Source organism: Puntigrus tetrazona, chromosome 18, assembly GCF_018831695.1.
Source record: "Puntigrus tetrazona isolate hp1 chromosome 18, ASM1883169v1, whole genome shotgun sequence".
Classification (NCBI taxonomy): Eukaryota; Metazoa; Chordata; class Actinopteri; order Cypriniformes; family Cyprinidae; genus Puntigrus; species Puntigrus tetrazona.
In genome coordinates, this window is record NC_056716.1 from 16,416,962 (window position 1) to 16,436,961 (window position 20,000).

At 44.6% G+C, this 20,000-nt stretch overlaps 4 protein-coding genes across 8 annotated transcripts in view; 2 read left to right on the forward strand and 2 right to left on the reverse strand.

Annotated features, from left to right (window-relative positions):
- zgc:158482 (uncharacterized protein LOC100009650 homolog) overlaps positions 1-2,058 on the forward strand; it is a 7,655-nt gene extending 5,597 nt beyond the window's left edge. Inside the window, exons 8-10 of the mRNA XM_043264280.1 lie at positions 449-546; positions 1,301-1,431; positions 1,510-2,058. Of these exons, the coding sequence (XP_043120215.1) occupies positions 449-546; positions 1,301-1,431; positions 1,510-1,686 (406 nt within the window). The 3' untranslated portion in view covers positions 1,687-2,058. The remainder of the gene's footprint in view (positions 1-448; positions 547-1,300; positions 1,432-1,509) is intronic.
- A 1,174-nt stretch (positions 2,059-3,232) lies between these two features.
- On the forward strand, positions 3,233-9,213 carry slc27a2a (solute carrier family 27 member 2a). Its single transcript, XM_043264287.1, has 10 exons — positions 3,233-3,795; positions 4,471-4,680; positions 4,752-4,910; positions 5,925-6,049; positions 6,598-6,792; positions 6,875-6,965; positions 7,071-7,269; positions 7,447-7,544; positions 7,613-7,743; positions 8,819-9,213. Exons 1-10 carry the CDS (start codon positions 3,324-3,326, stop codon positions 8,993-8,995), a joined length of 1,857 nt encoding a protein of 618 aa, XP_043120222.1. The 5' UTR covers positions 3,233-3,323; the 3' UTR covers positions 8,996-9,213.
- A 152-nt stretch (positions 9,214-9,365) lies between these two features.
- Positions 9,366-16,875, reverse strand: hdc (histidine decarboxylase). 4 transcript variants are annotated; one of them, XM_043264284.1, is made up of 13 exons: positions 16,743-16,875; positions 16,204-16,335; positions 15,639-15,811; positions 14,139-14,252; positions 13,889-14,011; positions 13,288-13,428; positions 12,762-12,905; positions 12,600-12,666; positions 12,270-12,432; positions 11,794-11,881; positions 11,628-11,726; positions 11,411-11,512; positions 9,366-10,546 (listed from the first exon to the last, which is right to left on the reverse strand). In XM_043264284.1, exons 2-13 carry the CDS (start codon positions 16,229-16,231, stop codon positions 9,971-9,973), a joined length of 1,818 nt encoding a protein of 605 aa, XP_043120219.1. In that variant the 5' UTR covers positions 16,232-16,335; positions 16,743-16,875; the 3' UTR covers positions 9,366-9,970. The 4 variants fall into 4 exon arrangements, 3 of the variants coding, with proteins under 3 accessions (XP_043120219.1, XP_043120217.1, XP_043120216.1); XM_043264282.1 differs by having other exon boundaries at positions 16,643-16,779; XM_043264281.1 differs by lacking the exon at positions 16,743-16,875 and having other exon boundaries at positions 16,204-16,687.
- gabpb1 (GA binding protein transcription factor subunit beta 1) overlaps positions 16,823-20,000 on the reverse strand; it is an 8,378-nt gene continuing 5,200 nt past the window's right edge. For both annotated transcript variants that reach the window (XM_043264290.1, XM_043264289.1), the window contains exons 5-8: positions 19,282-19,426; positions 18,849-19,028; positions 18,585-18,736; positions 16,823-17,406 (exon numbers count right to left, since the gene is read on the reverse strand). In XM_043264290.1, coding sequence (XP_043120225.1) covers positions 17,257-17,406; positions 18,585-18,736; positions 18,849-19,028; positions 19,282-19,426 — 627 coding nt within the window. In that variant the 3' untranslated portion in view covers positions 16,823-17,256. The remainder of the gene's footprint in view (positions 17,407-18,584; positions 18,737-18,848; positions 19,029-19,281; positions 19,427-20,000) is intronic.

Here is a 20,000-nt window from a genome sequence, read left to right on the forward strand (position 1 = left end):
TGGTGGACGCTGATGTGAATCTGTGAAGTGATTGGTAAAAGCTGATATGAATCTGTGAGGTGATTGGTGGAAGCTGATGCTGATATGAATCTGTGAGGTGATTGGTGGAAGCTGATATGAATCTGTGAGGTGATTGGTGAAAGCTGATATGAATCTGTGAGGTGATTGGTGGAAGCTGATATGAATCTGTGAGGTGATTGGTGGAAGCTGATGTTGATGTGAATCTGTGAGGTGATTGGTGGAAGCTGATGTTGATATGAATCTGTGAGGTGATTGGTGGAAGCTGATATGAATCTGTGAGGTGATTGGTGGAAGCTGATGTTGATGTGAATCTGTGAGGTGATTGGTGGAAGCTGATGTTGATATGAATCTGTGAGGTGATTGGTGAAAGCTGATATGAATCTGTGAGGTGATTGGTGGAAGCTGATGTTGATGTGAATCTGTGAAGGTGGAAAGGAGAGAATGTGGCCACTACTGAAGTCTCTGACATCATCAGCATGCTGGACTTTGTCGAAGAGGCCAATGTTTACGGAGTTCAGGTTCCAGGTTTGCTGAATTTACTTTTGTTCTGAATATTGTTTTTCACATGTGACATCACTGATTAATTTATACATTTAAGGTCAAAACAAGAGGGATCATACAAAATTCATGTTATTCATGTCTGAATAAGATATTTCTTATAAAATACATTTACATTCAGTCGACAACAGAAAATAATTCATAAAAGTTTACATAGTTTTATCCAAAATTCTGTTTTTTCAACTTTTCCTTTGAACCCTTTCCAATAATGACTGTAAGATTTTGAGATCCATCTTTTCACACCGAGAACAGCTGAGGGACTCGTATGCAGCTATTAGAGAAAGGTTCAAGCATTCACTGATGCTCCAGAAAGAGAAACCAAGCATTAAAGCCAGGGGGTGAAAACTTTTGGACAGAATAGTGGCTCTTCCACTGTGAGGCCCGTGCTTTAAATGGGCCAGTGGGGCTGATAGACTCAGACACAAGGCCAAAAAAACCCGGGCCCTTGGCCCCGAGGAAGCACCGATGAGATCAGTTGAACTACTTTCATTCACAACTATCACTAAACCAAAAAACACAGCTGTGGATCATTCAGCAAACTACACAGTATTAAGAATTAAGGGTGTGTAAACTTCTCTTAAGTAAATGTCTTTTATCTGAAATATCTCATCTCAGGTCTCATCTCATGCAGTTTGTATAATCCCTGTTATTTTGGTAAAAAAAAAGAGGTTTCGCAGATTGTGGTGTATGCAAACATTTGACTTGAACTGTGTTTGTGAAGGTCATGAAGGACGGATCGGGATGGCTGCAGTAAAACTGAAGGACGGGAAGGAGTTTGAGTGCAAGAAAGCATTTGAGCACGTCTGCCGGTTCCTGCCCGTTTACGCTCGACCTCGTTTCATACGCATTCAGGTAACATTCAGATGATGAAGATGTTTTTAGAGGGTCAGTCCTGCTCTCCCGCACACGTTATGTGATGTTTCTCTCCAGAGCTCGATGGACATCACCTCCACCTTTAAACAGCTGAAGCTGAAGCTGGTGGAGGCTGGATTCAATCCCAGCATGACGTCTGACTCGCTGTACTTTCTGTGTGAACGAGAGCAGACCTACGTCTCTCTGAACGCCTCCATCTACCGACAGATCCTGTCTCACAGCATCAAACTCTGACTGCTCTCCTGTGATGAGATCAACAATCTTCAAATACTATCATCTGTTCAAAGCCACTGATACAGCAAACTCTTTTTTACAAACCTGATCAGTGTCATATTTTGCTAAACGAGTGTAAAAAGCTGTTACAGCTGTTTTATCTTTAGAGCTCTTTTGATCACACTGAATCTATGATTGTTGAAGATGTTCTTTATGCTAGTATGCAATGTTTGTTTTTATCTATTTTATATTTGATTCTCACATGAATCTTGACTGAAATAACAGTGTGTGGAACTGCTTGCATTAAAGTATTTTTTATGAATTATTGTTTCATTCATTTCATTTAATATGCTGTTAATCGCTTTAGTTTGTATTTGTGTAAAATAAGTTTAGGTCCAGGTGTGTATGAGCTGTTTGACCTCTAGAGGGACACAGAGTCCAATGAAGAATCAGATACGCTGTTAAATATATTATTTGTGAGCAAAATCAAGGCTATATGTGAGCCAGCACAAAATATAATATGCATGTCATTTTAAGCCTTGCTACTTTATGACCGAAGTAAAATGCATGCCTCTTTTATAAATTGAGATCTGGAAAGAATCATATTGAACAATATAATCAATATTACGTTGCTTTTTAGGCCAGTATTTAAAATAAAAAATAAAATAAAATAAAATAAAACATCTCGACGTGATGCAAAGTAACAGACAGACCATCACGAGTAAAGACGTACAGTACTCTAAATATGTTCACAAAATATCCCATATAGATTCAATATTTAATAAACACTGAATTTGACTATTTTTTGAAGTTTGCACGACTGTTTATCCGTGTGAGGTGGCTTGAAGATGTCTTACTGTAGACTCTAAAGCGCTGAAGAAGCGAAAGTGAGTTGATTTGCGAGAATCGAATATTATTCCTCGTTAAAGTTCATATTACATGAAAAAACAAACCACTGTCTGAATATTCTCAATCTCCCGAAGCGCCCGTTGTTTCAGTTTTTTCAACATATTTTTTTCAGTCCTTATTCTACATCTCTCAACATGAAATATTAAAACTTGACACAGTTCTCTTTGACACAACATTCAGAAAGCACCAAAACACCTCCTTAATGTCTGAAATGTCATTCTAACTAACTTTAGCAAAGCTTTTCATCAAACAAACAAACTTTATCACTCATAACTGAGACCTAAAAAATGAACAACATGGTATTATACGGGTTTTTTTGCTAAAATTTCGACTGTTTTTTATCATTCACTGCAGTATTTGACATGCTGCAGTGTTCTCCATCTTCTGTACAGATGACGATGAAAGACTAACACCTTTGCACCTGCTTTGATAGCATTCGATCTTTTACATTTTTTACAGTATCTTTCTTCTTATTTTTGCACGTGAGCGCAGCGGTTCTGGAAACAGTGTGTCTTATAGCAGGTCCACCTGAAGGTCTGGTGATGTTTGAGTGAAGGACAGAGAGAAGATGACGTCATTCAGTGGCAGATCTGTAAACTCACCTCACCTGCTCAGGTAGAGCCGAGATCTCCTTGAAGGGCGTGGTCGGATCTGGATCAGCCAATGACGGGTCAGTCACCGCCTCCGCGCTGATTGGTCGCTCGAACCTTCAACCTTTGGACCCCAGAGCTGTTTTTCAATCAATCGACATGATTTATTCGCTTCTCTTCGGGTTGGCCGTTTCTTGCTTCGTTTTTCTCTACGTTCGTTTCCCGTATTTTACCCAGGACTTTCTTTTTGCGCTCAGGACCTTTAGTGTCGGGGTGCTGCTGGCCCGGTTCGGCCGCGGAACGCCGTGCTACACGATCCTGGACCGGTTCTCGGACGCGGCGCGGAGTCACCCGGAGAAGCCCTTCATCGTGTTCGAGGGAGAGGTGTTCTCTTACCGGGATGCTGACCGGATCAGTAACAGAGTCGCGAACGCGCTGCGGGAGCGCAAGCTCGTGCACGCGGGCCAGGTCGTGGCGCTCTTTCACGGGAACGCGCCCCAGTACGTGTGCACGTGGCTCGCTCTGGCCAAACTGGGCTGCACGGTCGCGCTCCTGAACACGAACCTCAGGAGTCGATCTCTGCTGCACTGCTGCGACTGCTGCTGCGCCACGACCCTCATCACTGATGCAGGTGAACACGAGCTCCAGAAGCAATCGATCAATCGATCAATCGATCAGATCTGACTCCAGACAGCAGCCGTGAACAGCAGAACTACATCAGAATTTAAGCTGCATTAAAACAATGAATGCAAATTTTACAATTAAAGTGATGCAAATATGATGAAACGCAACTTTCTAGAAGTGAACTGTCAGTGACAAAAAAAAGCTTTTCTTGCTCAAATTTGGGAGGCGTTTGATTTTGAGTCACCTTTATTTATGTAGAGCTTTTAACAATACAGACTGTCAGAATATAGTGATGGTAATGATAAATGACAAGATTAAAGACGTCATTTTTTTGTAAAAGGCGTTTCATTATTGAATTCAGAGATTTAGTTTAAATAGTATCTGTTTAATCAAATCAACAATAATCACTAGAAATAAAGTGTCCCCTACAGAGCAAGCCAGAAGAACCAAAAAAACCTTGAGAGAAATCAGGGTCAGTTCTCCTCTGAACAGACCAAAGTAATTCATTCATAATTTATTTAAAATCTATTTAATAATGCAAGATTGTAATGCATTACTTTTGAAGGTAACCTTTCCCAACACTGTATGGGTTCGTTTCTGAAGTGCTGTCAGAAGGAAATGCTTTGCAGGTTTAAAGCAATCATCTAAACTGTTTTAATAATTAAAGTACCTGTCTGAGCAGATCTGGCTCCGGCGGTGGCTGAGATCCTGCCGTCTCTGCGCAAGCGCGGTGTGTCTGCGCTCCTGCTCTTCGGCGGCTGCGAGACGGACGGCGTCGTCAATCTGTCGGCTGCGGTCCGCTGCGCATCAGAAGAGGCTCCGCCCCTCAGCCTGAGATGTGATGTCAGCATCCAAAGCCCTGCCCTCTACATCTACACCTCCGGGACCACAGGTGTGTGTCTGCTGTACGTCAGTCCCGTGACACGGATGCGGAGCTCAGGCGCTCTGGTGTGTGTGCTGCAGGTCTCCCTAAAGCGGCGGTGATCAGTCACCAAAAACTCTGGCTGATGACGTTCCTGCAGCGCATGACAGGAGTGAACTCCAGAGACGTCCTCTACATCTGTCTGCCCCTGTACCACAGCGCAGGCTTCCTCGCTGGCCTCACCGGAGCCATAGAGAGGGGTAGAGCATCACACACCCGAGACCACACCCCTAAACACACCCGGGAACACCCCAGAACACACTCAGGAAAACACCATGAAACACACTCATGAACACACAAGAGACCACACCCCTAAACACACCCGAGAACACACCCCTAAACACACCCCTAAACGCACAAGAGACCACACCCCTAAACGCACAAGAGACCACACCCCTAAACACACCCGAGAACACACTCCTAAACGCACAAGAGACCACACCCCTAAACGCACAAGAGACCACACCCCAATACACACCTGGGAACACACCCCTAAACACACTCAGGTACACACCTAGGAACACATCCAACAACACTCCACAATACACACCTGCGAGCACACTCCAAAACACACAAGAGAACACACCCCTAAACACACTCAGGAGCTCCCCCTAAAACAAAAACACAGTCAGGAACACACTGTGAAACACACCTCACAAAACCACCGAGAACACACCCTGAAACATACCCGAGAATACAGCCGTAAACACACCCGAGAACACCCCAGAACACACTCAGGAAAACACCATGAAACACACTCATGAACACACAAGAGAACACACACCCAGAACACTCCACAATACACACCAGGAGCGAGTGCTGGACATCTCGTCTCTGGTTCTGCTGTGCTTTCTTTCGTCTGCAGGTCAAAAGAAGAGGAAACCTGTTTGCATCAGAAAGTCAAGATTCAGCTGAGAGCAATCATTCCATTCATTTACAAAAAAACAGGCTAATAAAATATCACAGATTTCTCATTTTATGACTTGCTATGAGCTAATGCATAGATTTGTTTGAGGAGGGAATACAATTAATTCTTCATAAGCAATAAAAAATGTTGGAATCGGCAGATAATTGAACAGAATCAATGCATGAATCCCCAAAGCACTGACGGATTGAGCCGATGTTCTGAGAATTTCTGAAATCTGTATCAGATCAGCAGTAAACACATCAGATGGAGAGATTTAAGTCATTCATTCGTCTGTCTGTGCTTTCAGGGATCACCGTGGTGCTGAGGAGGAAGTTTTCTGTGTCTGAGTTTTGGAACGACTGTCGGGAACACGAGGTGACGGTCATCCAGTACATCGGAGAGGTCATGCGTTACTTGTGCAACGCACCCAAGGTGCAGGGTGTGTGTGTGTGTGTGTGTGTGTGTGTCATCCCTAACACCGGGACACACTACATGACTTCAGATATCTGAAGAGGTTTTAGAAAACTAGGCATCAAACAGATTCAGTGAATTTGTAAATGGAGAGAAAAACATGATGGTCTAAACAGATCACACAGTAGAAACACAATCTGATCCATTCTGAAGCTACAACATAGTCTTTGTCCATAACAGTATGGAAAATATATATTTTAAGTGTAATTATTTTGGCAGGGACAGTGAAGTTAGAAAACTGGAACAGAGCTCAAATCCATCTCCTGTCTCTGGAGAGAAAACCTAACCAGATAAACATCAGTAAAGTCCCATATTCAATAACCCCCTATAAATACTACAAAACATTCACCTTCAAACAATTAGAAACATTTTCACCGCTCACAAAGTTACATAACAAACCCTAAACAAAGTTACACTTTATGATTTGTTATAAAACTGAGATCAGTTTAACTCTGAGCAGAAGTCTTGGGTGTATTCCTCCGTCTAAGAGCACAGGCTTGTGTGTGTAGAGCGAGCGTGAGCGGGATCACCGTGTGCGTCTGGCTCTGGGGATCGGCATCCGAGCGGACACATGGGAGGACTTCCTGCGCCGCTTCGGGAACGTGTGCATCTGTGAGTGCTACGGAGCCACCGAAGGAAACATCGGATTCATCAACTACACCGGGAAGACCGGCTCCATCGGGAGAGTGACCGCCATCCACAAGGTCCACGTGCACTCCAGAACACCTGACTGTAGACGTGATTCTGCTCATGTGGATGAACGTGTGTGTGTGTGTGTGTGTGCAGATGCTCACCCCTTACGCCTTCATTCGTTTTAATCCGGAGACGGAGGAGCCGCTGCGAGACTCTAACGGACTCTGTGTGGAGGTCTCTCCAGGTCAGACATCATGAAGAACATCTGGACATATGTGTGATAATTAACTGTGTTACAGTGAGCTGATGTGTGTGTGTGTGTGTGTGTGTGTGTGTGTTTACTGTTCAGGTGAAACCGGGCTGCTGGTGGCAAAGATCAATAAGATCGCTCCGTTCAGTGGTTACGCTAAAAACCCGGCGCAAACAGAGAAGAAGAAGCTGAGGAACGTCTTTAAGAGAGGAGATGTGTACTTCAACACCGGAGATCTCATATTAGCCGACCGCGACGGCTTCCTTTACTTCCAGGACCGCGTTGGAGACACGTTCCGGTGAGATTCGGAGAATCAAGAACGTGGGTTAACTACTCGGCAGGTTAGGGTTAGTAGTAGTCAAATGTGTGTTGAAGACCATCAGAAGCAGATATTAAGCGGGCAGTCCATGATGTTTGTGATCTAAAGTGATCTGTCAGAGTAAAGAGTAATGATAGTAATTCCTGCTTGATTCAGATGGAAAGGAGAAAACGTGGCCACGACTGAAGTGTCTGAGGTTTTGCTGATGCTGGATTCTGTGGAAGCTGCAAACGTCTACGGTGTGAGAGTATCAGGTGAGTTTCTCAGCTGACGGAGGAGCAGTGTGTGTTCAGTCGTCTCAGGTTTGATGTGTTTCTCTCAGGTCATGAGGGACGGATCGGGATGGCAGCTCTCAAACTCAGAGACGGGAAGGAGTTTGACCGATCTGCTACATACACACACCTGAAGAAGCTCCTGCCGGCCTACGCCAGACCTCACTTCATCAGGATACAGGTCACACACACACATGAACACACCCAAGAACACTCCATAATACACACCCATGAACACACACACACACTCACTGTCTCACACACTATCACTCACACTCTCTCTCTCTCACACACACACACACACACACACACACACACACACACACACACACACTGACTCACTCTCTCTCTCTCTCACACACACACACACACACACACACACACACACACACACACACAGTGACTCACTCTCTCAAACACACACTCACTCTTTCACACACTCTCTCTCTCTCTCACACACACTGACTCACTCTCTCTCTCTCACACACACACACACACTGACTCACTCTCTCACACACACACTCTCTCTCACACACACACACTGACTCACTCTCTCACACACACTCTCTCTCTCACACACACACACACACACTCACTGACTCACTCTCTCTCACACACACACACTGACTCACTCTCTCTCACACACACACACACACACTGACTCACTCTCTCACACACACACACACACACACACTGACTCACTCTTTTACACACACACACACTCACTGACTCACTCTCACACACACACACACACACACACACTCACTGACTCACACTCACACACACACACACACACACACACTCACTGACTCACTGACTCACTCTCTCACACACACACACACACTGACTCACTCTCTCACACACACACACACACACACACACACACACACACACACACACACACTGACTCACTCTCTCACACACACACACACACACACACACACACACACACACACTGACTCACTCTCTCACACACACACACACACACACACACACTCTCACACACACACACACACACACACTGACTCACTCTCTCTCACACACACACACACACACACACACACACACACACACACACACACACTCACTGACTCACTCACTCTCTCTCTCACACACACTCAGAATTGAAGAAGCACTTCTATTGAATCTATTGTCTGATTACAGTCTGATTACAAACCGAACACACATCACTGTTACGGCTAACAGAAGTCAGTTCCAGTGTGAACCGAATCCATCTGTGTTTCATTCCTTCACAGGACAAGCTGGACGTGACGGGGACCTTCAAACAGGTCAAAGGTCAGCTGGTGCAGGAGGGATTCGACCCAAACATCATCGGGAGTGACCTCTTCTTCCTGAACGAGTCGAAGCAGACGTTTGTGCCGATGACGAAGGAGATGTACAGCTCCATCATGAACGGACTCATCAGACTCTGACGAACAACACCTGATTAATTCAGCTGGAAACTAAACCTTAAACTGAGTTTAATACATATCTATATCTGCTCATAATTATTATCATACACATGTTATAGTAACAGTGAAGTCATCTCTGAAACAAGAGATCTGGAGAACACAAATGTATTTCAGTATTATTTCCTATATTTGATCAAAAAAAGATTTTAAATAAATAAATAAATGATACACTAATTCAATTTATTTTCCAGACTATTTTAAAATGTATATATTTTTACTTGGTATAATCACAAATATTTTTTTCATTTAGAAAACATGATTTTACAACAATTCTTATATTACCGCAGCTTTTCACATACAGTATAAATGTGAAATCGTTTAAAAGGATCAGATCCCAGCTCCGGACAGCCATCACTTCATCAGGTGCATTATGGGATTGATTTAAACATGAAGAAAGAGGAAGATGTTCTTGATGTTTCTTCTCTATCATCTCACACAGAACTGATGTTCAGTCTTTTCAGTCAGAGACCAGAAGCTTTTATTATAATCATGAACAACAAAAAATGGAAATGTTTTATAACTTCACAGGCATTAATTATTTTTGTCTACATCAGATTAATCAACATTTCGTTAACCTACGATATTCACTCACGTCTCCTGAGAGGTGTTTACAAACACATTCAGGGCTCTCTGACGTCTCTAGTCTCAGGTTCAGTAGTGTGTGTGATCTGGAGAAACTGTGTGTGTGTCTGAGAGGATGTATGTGTGTGTATGTACATGCAAGAGTGTGTACAAGTGTGCATGTGCTAGTGTTCATTAGCATGCATGTGTGTGTGTGTCCCTGAGTGTTTATGATTCTGTCTCTAAGTGTGTGTGTGTGACTGTGAGTGTCTCTGAGTGTGTGTCTCTTGAGTGCGTGTGTCTCTGTGTGTGTGTGTGTGTGTGTCTGTGAGTGTGTAGTGTCTGTGAGTGCGTGTGTCTCTGTGTGTGTGTGTGTTATTTGGTGGGCAGCGGGCTGGTCTCGAGGGGGAAGCAGTTGAAGCAGCTGGCTCTGCTGGTGACCCATCCTCGTCTGAAGGGCTGGTAGAGCTGCTGCATGCCGCACTGGGCCCACACCTGAGACAGACTGGGGACGCTGTGGAACTTCAGCAGCCTCTTCTGAGCTCGGTGCTCGGGCCGCCCGGGGATCTGCTCCAGCGGGGCGTCTCTCTGCAGTCTCTGGGGCGGGAGCTCGGCGCTGCAGCTCAGGGAGCGCGTGGCCCGTCTCTGGCCCTGTCTCACCAGACGCTCGTCGATCATGGGCTCCAGACGCATGCGGCTCAGCTCGTCCTCGCTCTGGTTCTCCTCGTCTGAGAGCACGCTGGACTGGCGTGAGAGAGCGCAGGAGCGCAGCACTTCTCTGGCCGTCTGCCGGATCAGGCTCCAGTCCCTCTGGACGTCCTGAGCGCTCGTGAACTGAGACGTCACAGCGAAGCGGATGATGAGTTTGTTCCCGATGGCGGCCGGAATCAGAAACATCTGGCCTGATTTAGTCAGTCTGCGCAGTAACTCCTGCGTCGCTCCGTTTCCAGCCTGAGAACAGACGCGTGGTGTGTGTGAACGCAGCACTTCATTCTATAAGCAACTACATATCAACTTAATTCTCATGAATCTGCAGCTACGTGTCTACTCACTCTCAGAGAGGACTGTTAGAGTTAGTAGAAGAAGTTGTAAAGTTTCTGATAGTCAGTATGTAGTATAAAGTCTACTAATACTCTAATGACTGCTAGCTGAAGTGTTCAACAGCACTACAAAATATAACATTTCCAACTAGTTTTGTCCTGTCCTTTACAAAGTTTAAAACTTCTTAAAGGGGGCATATGATGACGCTAAAAACAACTTATTTTCAATGCAATGTTTATGATGTTTAAAGTTTAAAAAAAACATTATTTTCCACATCTTTTATAAGAAGCTTGTTGTTCTTGATTGGCCAGCAATCCAGTGTGCTGTGATGAGGCGTGTGATGAAATGTGACACCTCTTACCATATATGGAAAACACAGAGTTTCCACGACAACAACACTACAGTGATAATAACAGCTCCGCCGCCTTTCTTTGGGTGGTGTTACGAAATCTTCCCTCACAGTGATCTTGAGATGTTTTTAAATGAGCCGTGCACGAGTCTTAACTTTTATAAAGAATATCTCTTGATTTAAAACTTTAATCTTTGCAGTTACAGATCATATATATGCTCAAACAGCTTAAAACAATCCAGGAAAACCAGACATCATTTCTCATGTTAGCGTGCATCTAAAGTGAAGTGAAGAAGGTTTCAGTATCTATACGGCATGATTCAGAAGAGTGTCCTATGTGCTCCTCTCCTATCTCTGCAGGGCTTTTATGAGGCACCTGATCAATAAAGTGATCTCTCGTGAGTACGGTGACGTGAGTGAGTTACTCGTAAGCAGAAGACGACCAGGCCGAGGTGCCGCTGCGCTGGGATCTGGAAGTTTGTGTCGTTTCTGACCAGAGACTCGAACAGCTTCGCCATCTCCACGCTCTGACATCACAGGAAACGCATCATCACAGACAGGAAACAGCAGCACGAGAGCGCACGCAACCCACACGTTATACAGTGATGGACAGGCGACGTGTGTGAGAGTGAAGATCCTCACGTGTCGAATGTGAGCCTGCAGGTTCTTCAGACCGAAGGAGCGCATCACGAACCACAGCTTCAGAGAGCGGAAGCGGCGGCTCAGAGAGATCTGCCAGTGCTGCGGGAGACGAGCGCTAGTCAACCAACAGACCATAAACACACTAACGAGTGAAACGAGACTCTACCATGAAGTCTGTGGCGTCGGAGTTCTCGTGTCTGAGATACAGCGGGTCGACGGTGAACGTCTGCTGCAGCTTCATCTTATTCTTCACCCTGCAGCTCAAGAAACACTTTCATCAACAAACACAGAGAGGCCTTTATAATGTCACAGTGGTTTCTGTTTCAAAGAAACTGCTGTTCTTTTCAACTCTCTCTATTCATCGGTAAATTTTGAAAAATAAAATGTGTCACAGTTTACACAAAAATATTGTGCAGCACAACTTTAATAATACATAGTATTCAACATTGAAGTGAATCAGTGAATCAGTACATTAGAATGATTTCTGGAGAAATGATGCTGAAAATACAGCTGCGCTTCACAGAAATAAATGACATTGCTGAGTTCAATGTGGTTTTTAGATTATGTTTATATTCCTCCTCGTGGTCTATAATTTTGCAACAAGAAAATATAAGAGAAAGCCATGAATTAAGTGTCTCTCACCAGAACGCCGTACAGTCGAAGTGAACCATCATCCATTTGGAAGGATTGAAGACGAAGGAATCGGCGAACTCTATTCCGTTGAGAAAGTAACGCAGTTCAGGACACAGAAGAGCAGAACCTGCGTACGCCGCATCCACGTGCAGCCAGAGACCCTCACGCACACCTACACACACATCAGACACACACACACACACACACACACACACACACATATATCAGAGACACACACACACACACACACACACACACACATATATCAGAGACACATCTTAAGTGCAAGAGAAGCTCCAGAGGTTTTTAGAGAAGAGTTGAGTGACTCGTGACACTCACAGACCGGGCCGAGCTCATCCAGACGATCGAAGGAACACACACCGGTGGAGCCGAGCGTCGCACACAGCTGGGACACACACACACACACACACACACACACACACTCGGTCACACAGCAGCACAGTAATGAAGTAAAAGGCTGATTATCTGAAGCTCGCTCACCATCACAGGAACGAATCCTCTCCGGCGGTCCTCCTCGATGGCGCGCTGCAGAGTTTCACCTCGCAGAGAAAACGCCTCGTCCGTCTCCAGGAACCTGATCTTCACCAGAGAGATCAGACCGGCCTTCTCCACAGACGAGTGAGCCTACACAACAAACCTTCTTCAGACACCTGACGGAACGTCTCACATTTTTTCACGAGCGAGTGAAGGACACTTTAGTTGATTGATGTGAGGAGAACAGAGTAAAGTAAAGTCACACGTAACATTCACTAAGACACTTTGACCTGAGCATCTGTTGATTCAGTGTTTTTCTTTAAATGCTAACACCACAGTCTGGTTGCTTGGTTGCTTAATTTAAAGTGGTATTATCTAACTGTGTGCTTAAATTTAACCCGATCCATTACATTCTATCACGTCTAGCTGACGTTATCAAGATGGGTTTGTTCTGACTCAGTTCAACTCTGAGCTCTTATAAAGTGAGGGATGCTGATTCTGGTCTGAATGTAAATCACAGGAGAAGAAGCACCTGGTCCGAGGCGTACGCGATGAGTCTGGCGTTCAGAACGGACTCGTCTGTGTCGGTGTGAGTGAACTCACTCTTCATCTGCAGGATCCGGTCTTTCCTCGCGGCGAGCAGAGCCACCAGCGTACACTCGCTGACCGTACTCTACACACACCAGCGTTTACACACATCAGTACCGTCCAGCGACCCGGTGACCAGCAGAAGAGCCTGCTATTTCAGTTAAACCACTTCATCTTTCATACATCCCTGTTCGATTGTTTATAAATAAAAGTGATTGATCTTAAAAAACCCAATCAGTGCTGGGGAGTAACTAGTTACATGTAACAGAATAACACAAAATAACTATAACTGTAGTATATTACCGTTACTGATATCAGGTAACTGAAATAGTTAACTGCTACTTATATTTGTAATAGTGTAACTTGTAAGCTGTAACCTATTATTTTTCCAAAGTAACCTTACCAGCATTACCCATAATACATCTGAACATGGAGACAACTCAAGTTCACAGCAGAGTCAGTGTTTAAGCTGGACACAGTTTGACGTCCAGGTCAGTATGGGGTGGTCAGTAATACTAGTTTTGGGTTTTATGTATGTTTTATACCTGCAGGATTCCTCCTCCGCTGCTCTGTGGATGATGGTGTAAATAATGATCTGGCAACCCGAGCGCTTTACACAACCAGTCCAATACACACATCTCCAGCTCAGTGCATGCTGGACTAGAGGCCTACAGAACACACACACACACACACACACACACACACACACACACACACACACAATCTATTCTACATGATGCACAAGGATGATACAGAGTGTGTGTGTGTGTGTGTGTGTGAGTGTGGTGTGTTTACCCAGGTGAAGCCGAGGCAGTTGATGGCGTCTGCTAGCATGTCTCCCAGTAGAGACGGCCATGAGGTGAGAGCAGGGAAATATGCATGCATGTGAGGACTCTGCCAATGAACCACCTACAGACAGAGAGAGAGAGAGAGAGAGAGAGAGAGAGAGAGAGAGAGAGAGAGAGAGAGAGAGAGAGAGAGAGAGAGAGAGAGAGAGAGAGAGAGAGAGAGAGAGAGAGAGAGAGAGAGAGAGAGAGAGAGAGAGAGAGAGAGAGAGAGAGAGAGAGAGAGAGAGAGAGAGAGAGAGAGAGAGAGAGAGAGAGAGAGAGAGAGAGAGAGAGAGAGAGAGAGAGAGAGAGAGAGAGAGAGAGAGAGAGAGAGAGAGAGAGAGAGAGAGAGAGAGAGAGAGAGAGAGAGAGAGAGAGAGAGAGAGAGAGAGAGAGAGAGAGAGAGAGAGAGAGAGAGAGAGAGAGAGAGAGAGAGAGAGAGAGAGAGAGACAGAGAGAGAGAGAGAGAGAGAGAGAGAGAGAGAGAGAGAGAGAGAGAGAGAGAGAGAGAGAGAGAGAGAGAGAGAGAGAGAGAGAGAGAGAGAGAGAGAGAGAGAGAGAGAGAGAGAGAGAGAGAGAGAGAGAGAGAGAGAGAGAGAGAGAGAGAGAGAGAGAGAGAGAGAGAGAGAGAGAGAGAGAGAGAGAGAGAGAGAGAGAGAGAGAGAGAGAGAGAGAGAGAGAGAGAGAGAGAGAGAGAGAGAGAGAGAGAGAGAGAGAGAGAGAGAGAGAGAGAGAGAGAGAGAGAGAGAGAGAGAGAGAGAGAGAGAGAGAGAGAGAGAGAGAGAGAGAGAGAGAGAGAGAGAGAGAGAGAGAGAGAGAGAGAGAGAGAGAGAGAGAGAGAGAGAGAGAGAGAGAGAGAGAGAGACAGAGAGAGAGAGAGAGAGAGAGAGACAGAGAGAGAGAGAGAGAGAGAGAGAGAGAGAGACAGAGAGAGAGAGAGAGAGAGAGAGAGAGAGAGAGAGAGAGAGAGAGAGAGAGAGAGAGAGAGAGAGAGAGAGAGAGAGAGAGAGAGAGAGAGACAGAGAGAGAGAGACAGAGAGAGAGAGAGAGAGACAGAGAGAGAGAGAGAGACAGAGAGAGAGAGAGAGACAGAGAGAGAGACAGAGAGAGAGAGAGAGAGAGAGAGAGAGAGAGAGAGAGAGAGACAGAGAGAGAGAGAGAGAGAGAGAGACAGAGAGAGACAGAGAGATGGACTGATAAAGACAGACTGAGGGACAGATAGAGAAAGATTGATGGACAAAAAGAAAAAGAGGAATGGACAGATAGAGACAAACGGATGGACAGATAGAGAAAGATGGATAGACAGAGAAAGATGGATAGACAGAGAAAGATGGATAGACAGATACAGACAGACAAGTGGACAAATAGATGCAGACGGATGGACAAAAAACGAAAGAGGAATGGACAGATATAGAGAGACGGATGGACAGATAGAGACGGATGGATAGAGACAGACGGATGGACAGACCCCGGGCAGGATGATGTTCTCCACGTCCTTCATGATGCTGCTCCAGTCCTCTGGTTCATACGGAGCACTGCTGGGCAGAAGAGGACGCATGAAGCCCGGCTGAACGTCTGGAACGACCCGCCGCTCACGGATCCGTGTGAGATACTGCTGGATGAAATCCACCATCTCCTTCCCTGCACACACACACACACACACAGCAACACATCACTGAAAACAAACTGTCAGAAGTTCACTTTAATACCAATACAAGAAGACTGAACGACTTTAGAGGAAAGTTAAAACAAGAACAGATGAAGAGCACAGAAACACAGATATTAGAGCAGAACGTAAACGTTACCCTGGAGGACAACATATCAATAACCAAAAGTAAAGGTCAAAATTATTGTTTTATGCCAAAAATCATTAGTTGTTAAGAGCATGTTCCATGAAGATATTTAGTAAATCTCCACGTCCATATTCAGCAAGTAAAAGTGATAGAAACTGTCAGTCGTTTATGTTTTAACTAAACCGCTTAGGCTGTAAAATATGATCTGTGCTGTAGTTCAGTTGATCATCCAGACGTTACCTCTCATCAGGTACTCCTGCGCCTGCATCACGTCTGTCCGAGGAAGAGAAGATCAGGGTTTTTGAGCCGCTTCAGATCTCCATCCGCTCTTATATCTGCTGCTGATGGAGCCGCCCACGACGCCAACTCCAGCTACACAAAGACACGCTTTGATTCAGAGCAGCACTGAGAAAACCACTCCGGATCTGAAATGAGCTTTGAATACTTCCAATACTGTAATACAATACAACACACAGACACAGTCTCAGACAACATCCAGACCTACCGGATTTTACTCTACCTTTAACATAATCATTGACGTTAATAGTGTGTTTGATGACATGTCTTTAAATAACTGCATGATTTTACTGTGCATTTCTACTGAATGAATATCAACTTGAGATCAGGTGGATCAATCTACTACTAAATAAAATGTAGAAACTTTCAAATAGAAACTTACGTTTGCTGTAAAGCTGCTTTGCAATGTTTTGTATCGTGACAAGTGCTCTACACATAAACATGTATTGAACTGAACACCGGAGATGCTGCTGGGAACACACCTGTATTGTGCATTTATTTACTTTTAGTTGTGATTTAGTTGTGCATCAGCAGATTCTCCTCAAAGAAACCAAATCACTGCTGTCTTTTAAAAATAAGAATCTTTATGACAGAAATCCTGGAAAATGCATCACAAACAGCGAGCAGGAGGACACTAGAAACATGCTGATATTCGGTGATGAATTCGATCAGACGCGACCTGCAGGTCAAAAAAATCTAAGGTTAAGGTTTTTCTCGAAAACTCAGGAGTCTCCTGAAGCTGGTTGCCTGCTTAAACGTTTACGTTTTCTCAACTCTGTTTTTTACTGTGCATCTAGAAATCCGACATTACTCTACAATCACACATCCCTCGTTCGGGTTTTGAGGAGTTTTTGTCTCTTTATTGAAAGGCTGGTGAAGGTGGGATGTGGGTCAGAATCGAACCCGTGTCGGCCACACGAGCACCACAGCTGAGGCGCTTCATGAAGGAGATGAACGATGAGGATTCAGTCACAGAAGCGGATGTCCGGCGTGTTTTCACGCAGCTTTCTTGGCGCTCTGCCGCGTGATGGCCTCCAGCTTCTGTCTGTACGCCTCGGCCTCCTGCTCCTTCTTCAGGAACTGCTGTCTGTATTTCTGAGCCTCGCGGTTCGCCTCCTCCAGCTGCTTCAGAAGAGACACTTTCTCCTGCACACAGTGTATGTTTGTTATTTGCTCGTTACTGCTGTGATTAATCAGATAATACAAAACGTGCTTTTGCATTGATTGCATTTAAACACACATCTGGAGCACAGAGGCTTTCCTCAGCAATATCTGTAGCAATAGACAACAATACATTATATGGGTCAAAAAGATACATTTTTATGAATTTCCTACCATAAATATATTAAAACTTCACTTTTAATGTTGCACCCTCAGATTCCAGGTTTTGAAATACAGCCTGATTTCTGGAAATGTTGGGTGGTTTTTAAATGTAAATAAAATGAAAACCAAAACTATTTCAAATCACACATCAGATATTTAACTCACAATAGAACATAGATAACATAACACATTTTTAAACTGAGAAATTGTCAAATTTTACAATCAAAAATCGTCTCATTTTAAATCTGAAGCCTGCTGCAGGTGTCAGAAGAGCTGGGACGGGGTCATGTTTATCATCTCCTCTTCTTCTCAGAACAGTTTAAAGAGGTCTGGGCATCAGGGTTATGAGTTTCTGGACTTTCTGGAGTTCAGTCCCATTCTAACCTTGATCTAGTTTTCCAGCTGCTGAAGAGTTTGTGGATGTCTTTGATGTGTTTTTTGTTTAATGTTCAAATGTTCTCCATAGATTAAAGATCTGAAGAGCAGCAGATCAGTTCAGCTCCACTCTTCTATTATAAAGTCATGATGTATCTGCAGTATTTGGTTTAGTATTGTTCTGCTGAAATACACCAGAACTTCCTTGAAACAGACGTCATCTGGAGGGGAGCATGTGTTGATCTAAAACCTTTATGTACTTATGAATGTTGTTTTCAGATTAATCCACAATCTTTTCATGCACTCTTTCACAGATTGGAGAGCCTCTGCTCAGCGTTACTTCTGAAAGGCTCTCTAAGACATCACTTTTATAGCTAATTCTGTTACAGAGATGATTTCAATTAATTTAATTAGTTGCTAGATATTCTCCCGTGTGAATCCCGCTTTTTCAGCCCTTCGTCGCCCGTGCCAGCTTTAGAGAGACCCGCAGCAGGCATCACACGTGTGGCTGGTCTGTGGTCCTGGGTCACATCTGATCATGACTTCTCTGGGAATCGACAGAATGTTTGAGGAATGTTACAGAACGCATGTTGATGCGAGGAACCGTGGGACATGTGTCTCTGTACCTGGAAGTCCTCGAGCGAGAGCGTCTGCTGGATCTGAGCGTCTTGTGTTTCTGTCTGATCGTCGTCTTCCTCCTTCACGCGCTGACGCTTAACACACGGCTCCTCGCTGATCACCGTCTCCTCTGCCACCTCTGTGTCCGACACTGTCAGCACTGCAGGAACACACACACACACACACACACACACTGAGAGAGCTGAGCAAACACACACACACACACACACACGTTTCTCTTTATTTCTCTATATTGAGCTGTTTTCTCTCACCCTGTTGCCCATCAGGCATGGTGACTATTATGGGCTGGCTGATGCCGGTGCCCGTCTGCAGGTTGCCCAGCTGAATGCCATCGGTTACTATGGTGATGACCTGTTGACCTCCGGAGCTCACGACCTGCTGTATGGCACCGTCGACGGAGTCTGCGGTGATTAACTCCTCTGCAGCTACGACTGCGTCAGAGACAAGAGTCAGACATCATCTAATCATCATCTCCGCTCAGAGACAAGAGTCAGAGCTCGTCCAATCATCATCTCCGCTCAGAGCGCTCTTATTCTCAGCGGAGAGCAGCATCAGGTTTGTTCAGACTCTAATCACGGCTTTGATGCTGCTTTGAGACACTGTTTGTTCAGAGCAGGATCATTTTCTTGTGCGTCTGCACAAAGGCCTCTTTCACGGAGGTCAGTCATGAACGGGTCGGGTCACCTGTGGACTTGCCGCTGCTGGCGGGCGAGACGAGTCCAGCGAGGTTGACCACTCCTCCCGGGCCGATGATGAACTGCGGAGCCGTGTGGATGGTCAGCGTGTCTGGACTCTCCGGGTTAGTGTTGATCTGGTTCTGCATCGCTACCTGACACACAGTCATATCACAAACTAATTATGACACAAGAACAGTGCTGGGAAGAACTAGTTACAGCTAACTAAAATATAATATGAACGTAACTGTAATACAGATACTTAAAGAATGTAGATTAAAAATGCTGTCTTGGCAACTAGCTGAAAAAAAGTTACCATTTATTTCAAGCAACAAAAAAGTTTTTTAAAGTTTTAGTTATTATAGCTGTGCATCAAAACACAAGTCATACAGAGCTGCAGCCTCCCTTTATGTTCTGTGTTTTTAACAATAAATTTGCCAAAAACCCACTAGATGTCCTGAAGATGATCTGAGCTCCTTCTGGATAAGACTGAACACACTTCAAGTGAATATGGTGTCAAGAAAAGCCATGCTGATGACTAGAAATAATAGTATAGATGCTATAGAAAGGCTCAACTTCACATTGCTTTCAAATGTAATTTTTAACTAGTCCATTTCTATTCTCACTCTTTCTGGAGCGTGTGACAGTACACTGATTTGTTTCCTCATAGGCTGCTTGTTTTCACACACTGTGTTCGAACACCTTATAAAATTGATTTTTGCACAATCC

Excerpts from the sequence above, each read along its gene's own strand:
- hdc (XM_043264284.1), bottom strand. The coding sequence starts at position 16,231 with ATGCAGGCGCAGGAGTACCTGATGAGAG. Across the intron at positions 14,012-14,138 it reads ACTGCCTCGGCTTCACCTGG|GCCTCTAGTCCAGCATGCAC; the intron begins GTAAACACACCA and ends TGTGTTCTGTAG. Across the intron at positions 12,667-12,761 it reads GAGGATTCGTTCCTGTGATG|CTGTGTGCGACGCTCGGCTC; the intron begins GTGAGCGAGCTT and ends TGTGTGTCCCAG.
- slc27a2a (XM_043264287.1), top strand. The coding sequence starts at position 3,324 with ATGATTTATTCGCTTCTCTTCGGGTTGGCCGTTTCTTGCTTCGTTTTT. Across the intron at positions 7,270-7,446 it reads CGCGTTGGAGACACGTTCCG|ATGGAAAGGAGAAAACGTGG; the intron begins GTGAGATTCGGA and ends TGCTTGATTCAG. Across the intron at positions 7,545-7,612 it reads CTACGGTGTGAGAGTATCAG|GTCATGAGGGACGGATCGGG; the intron begins GTGAGTTTCTCA and ends TGTTTCTCTCAG.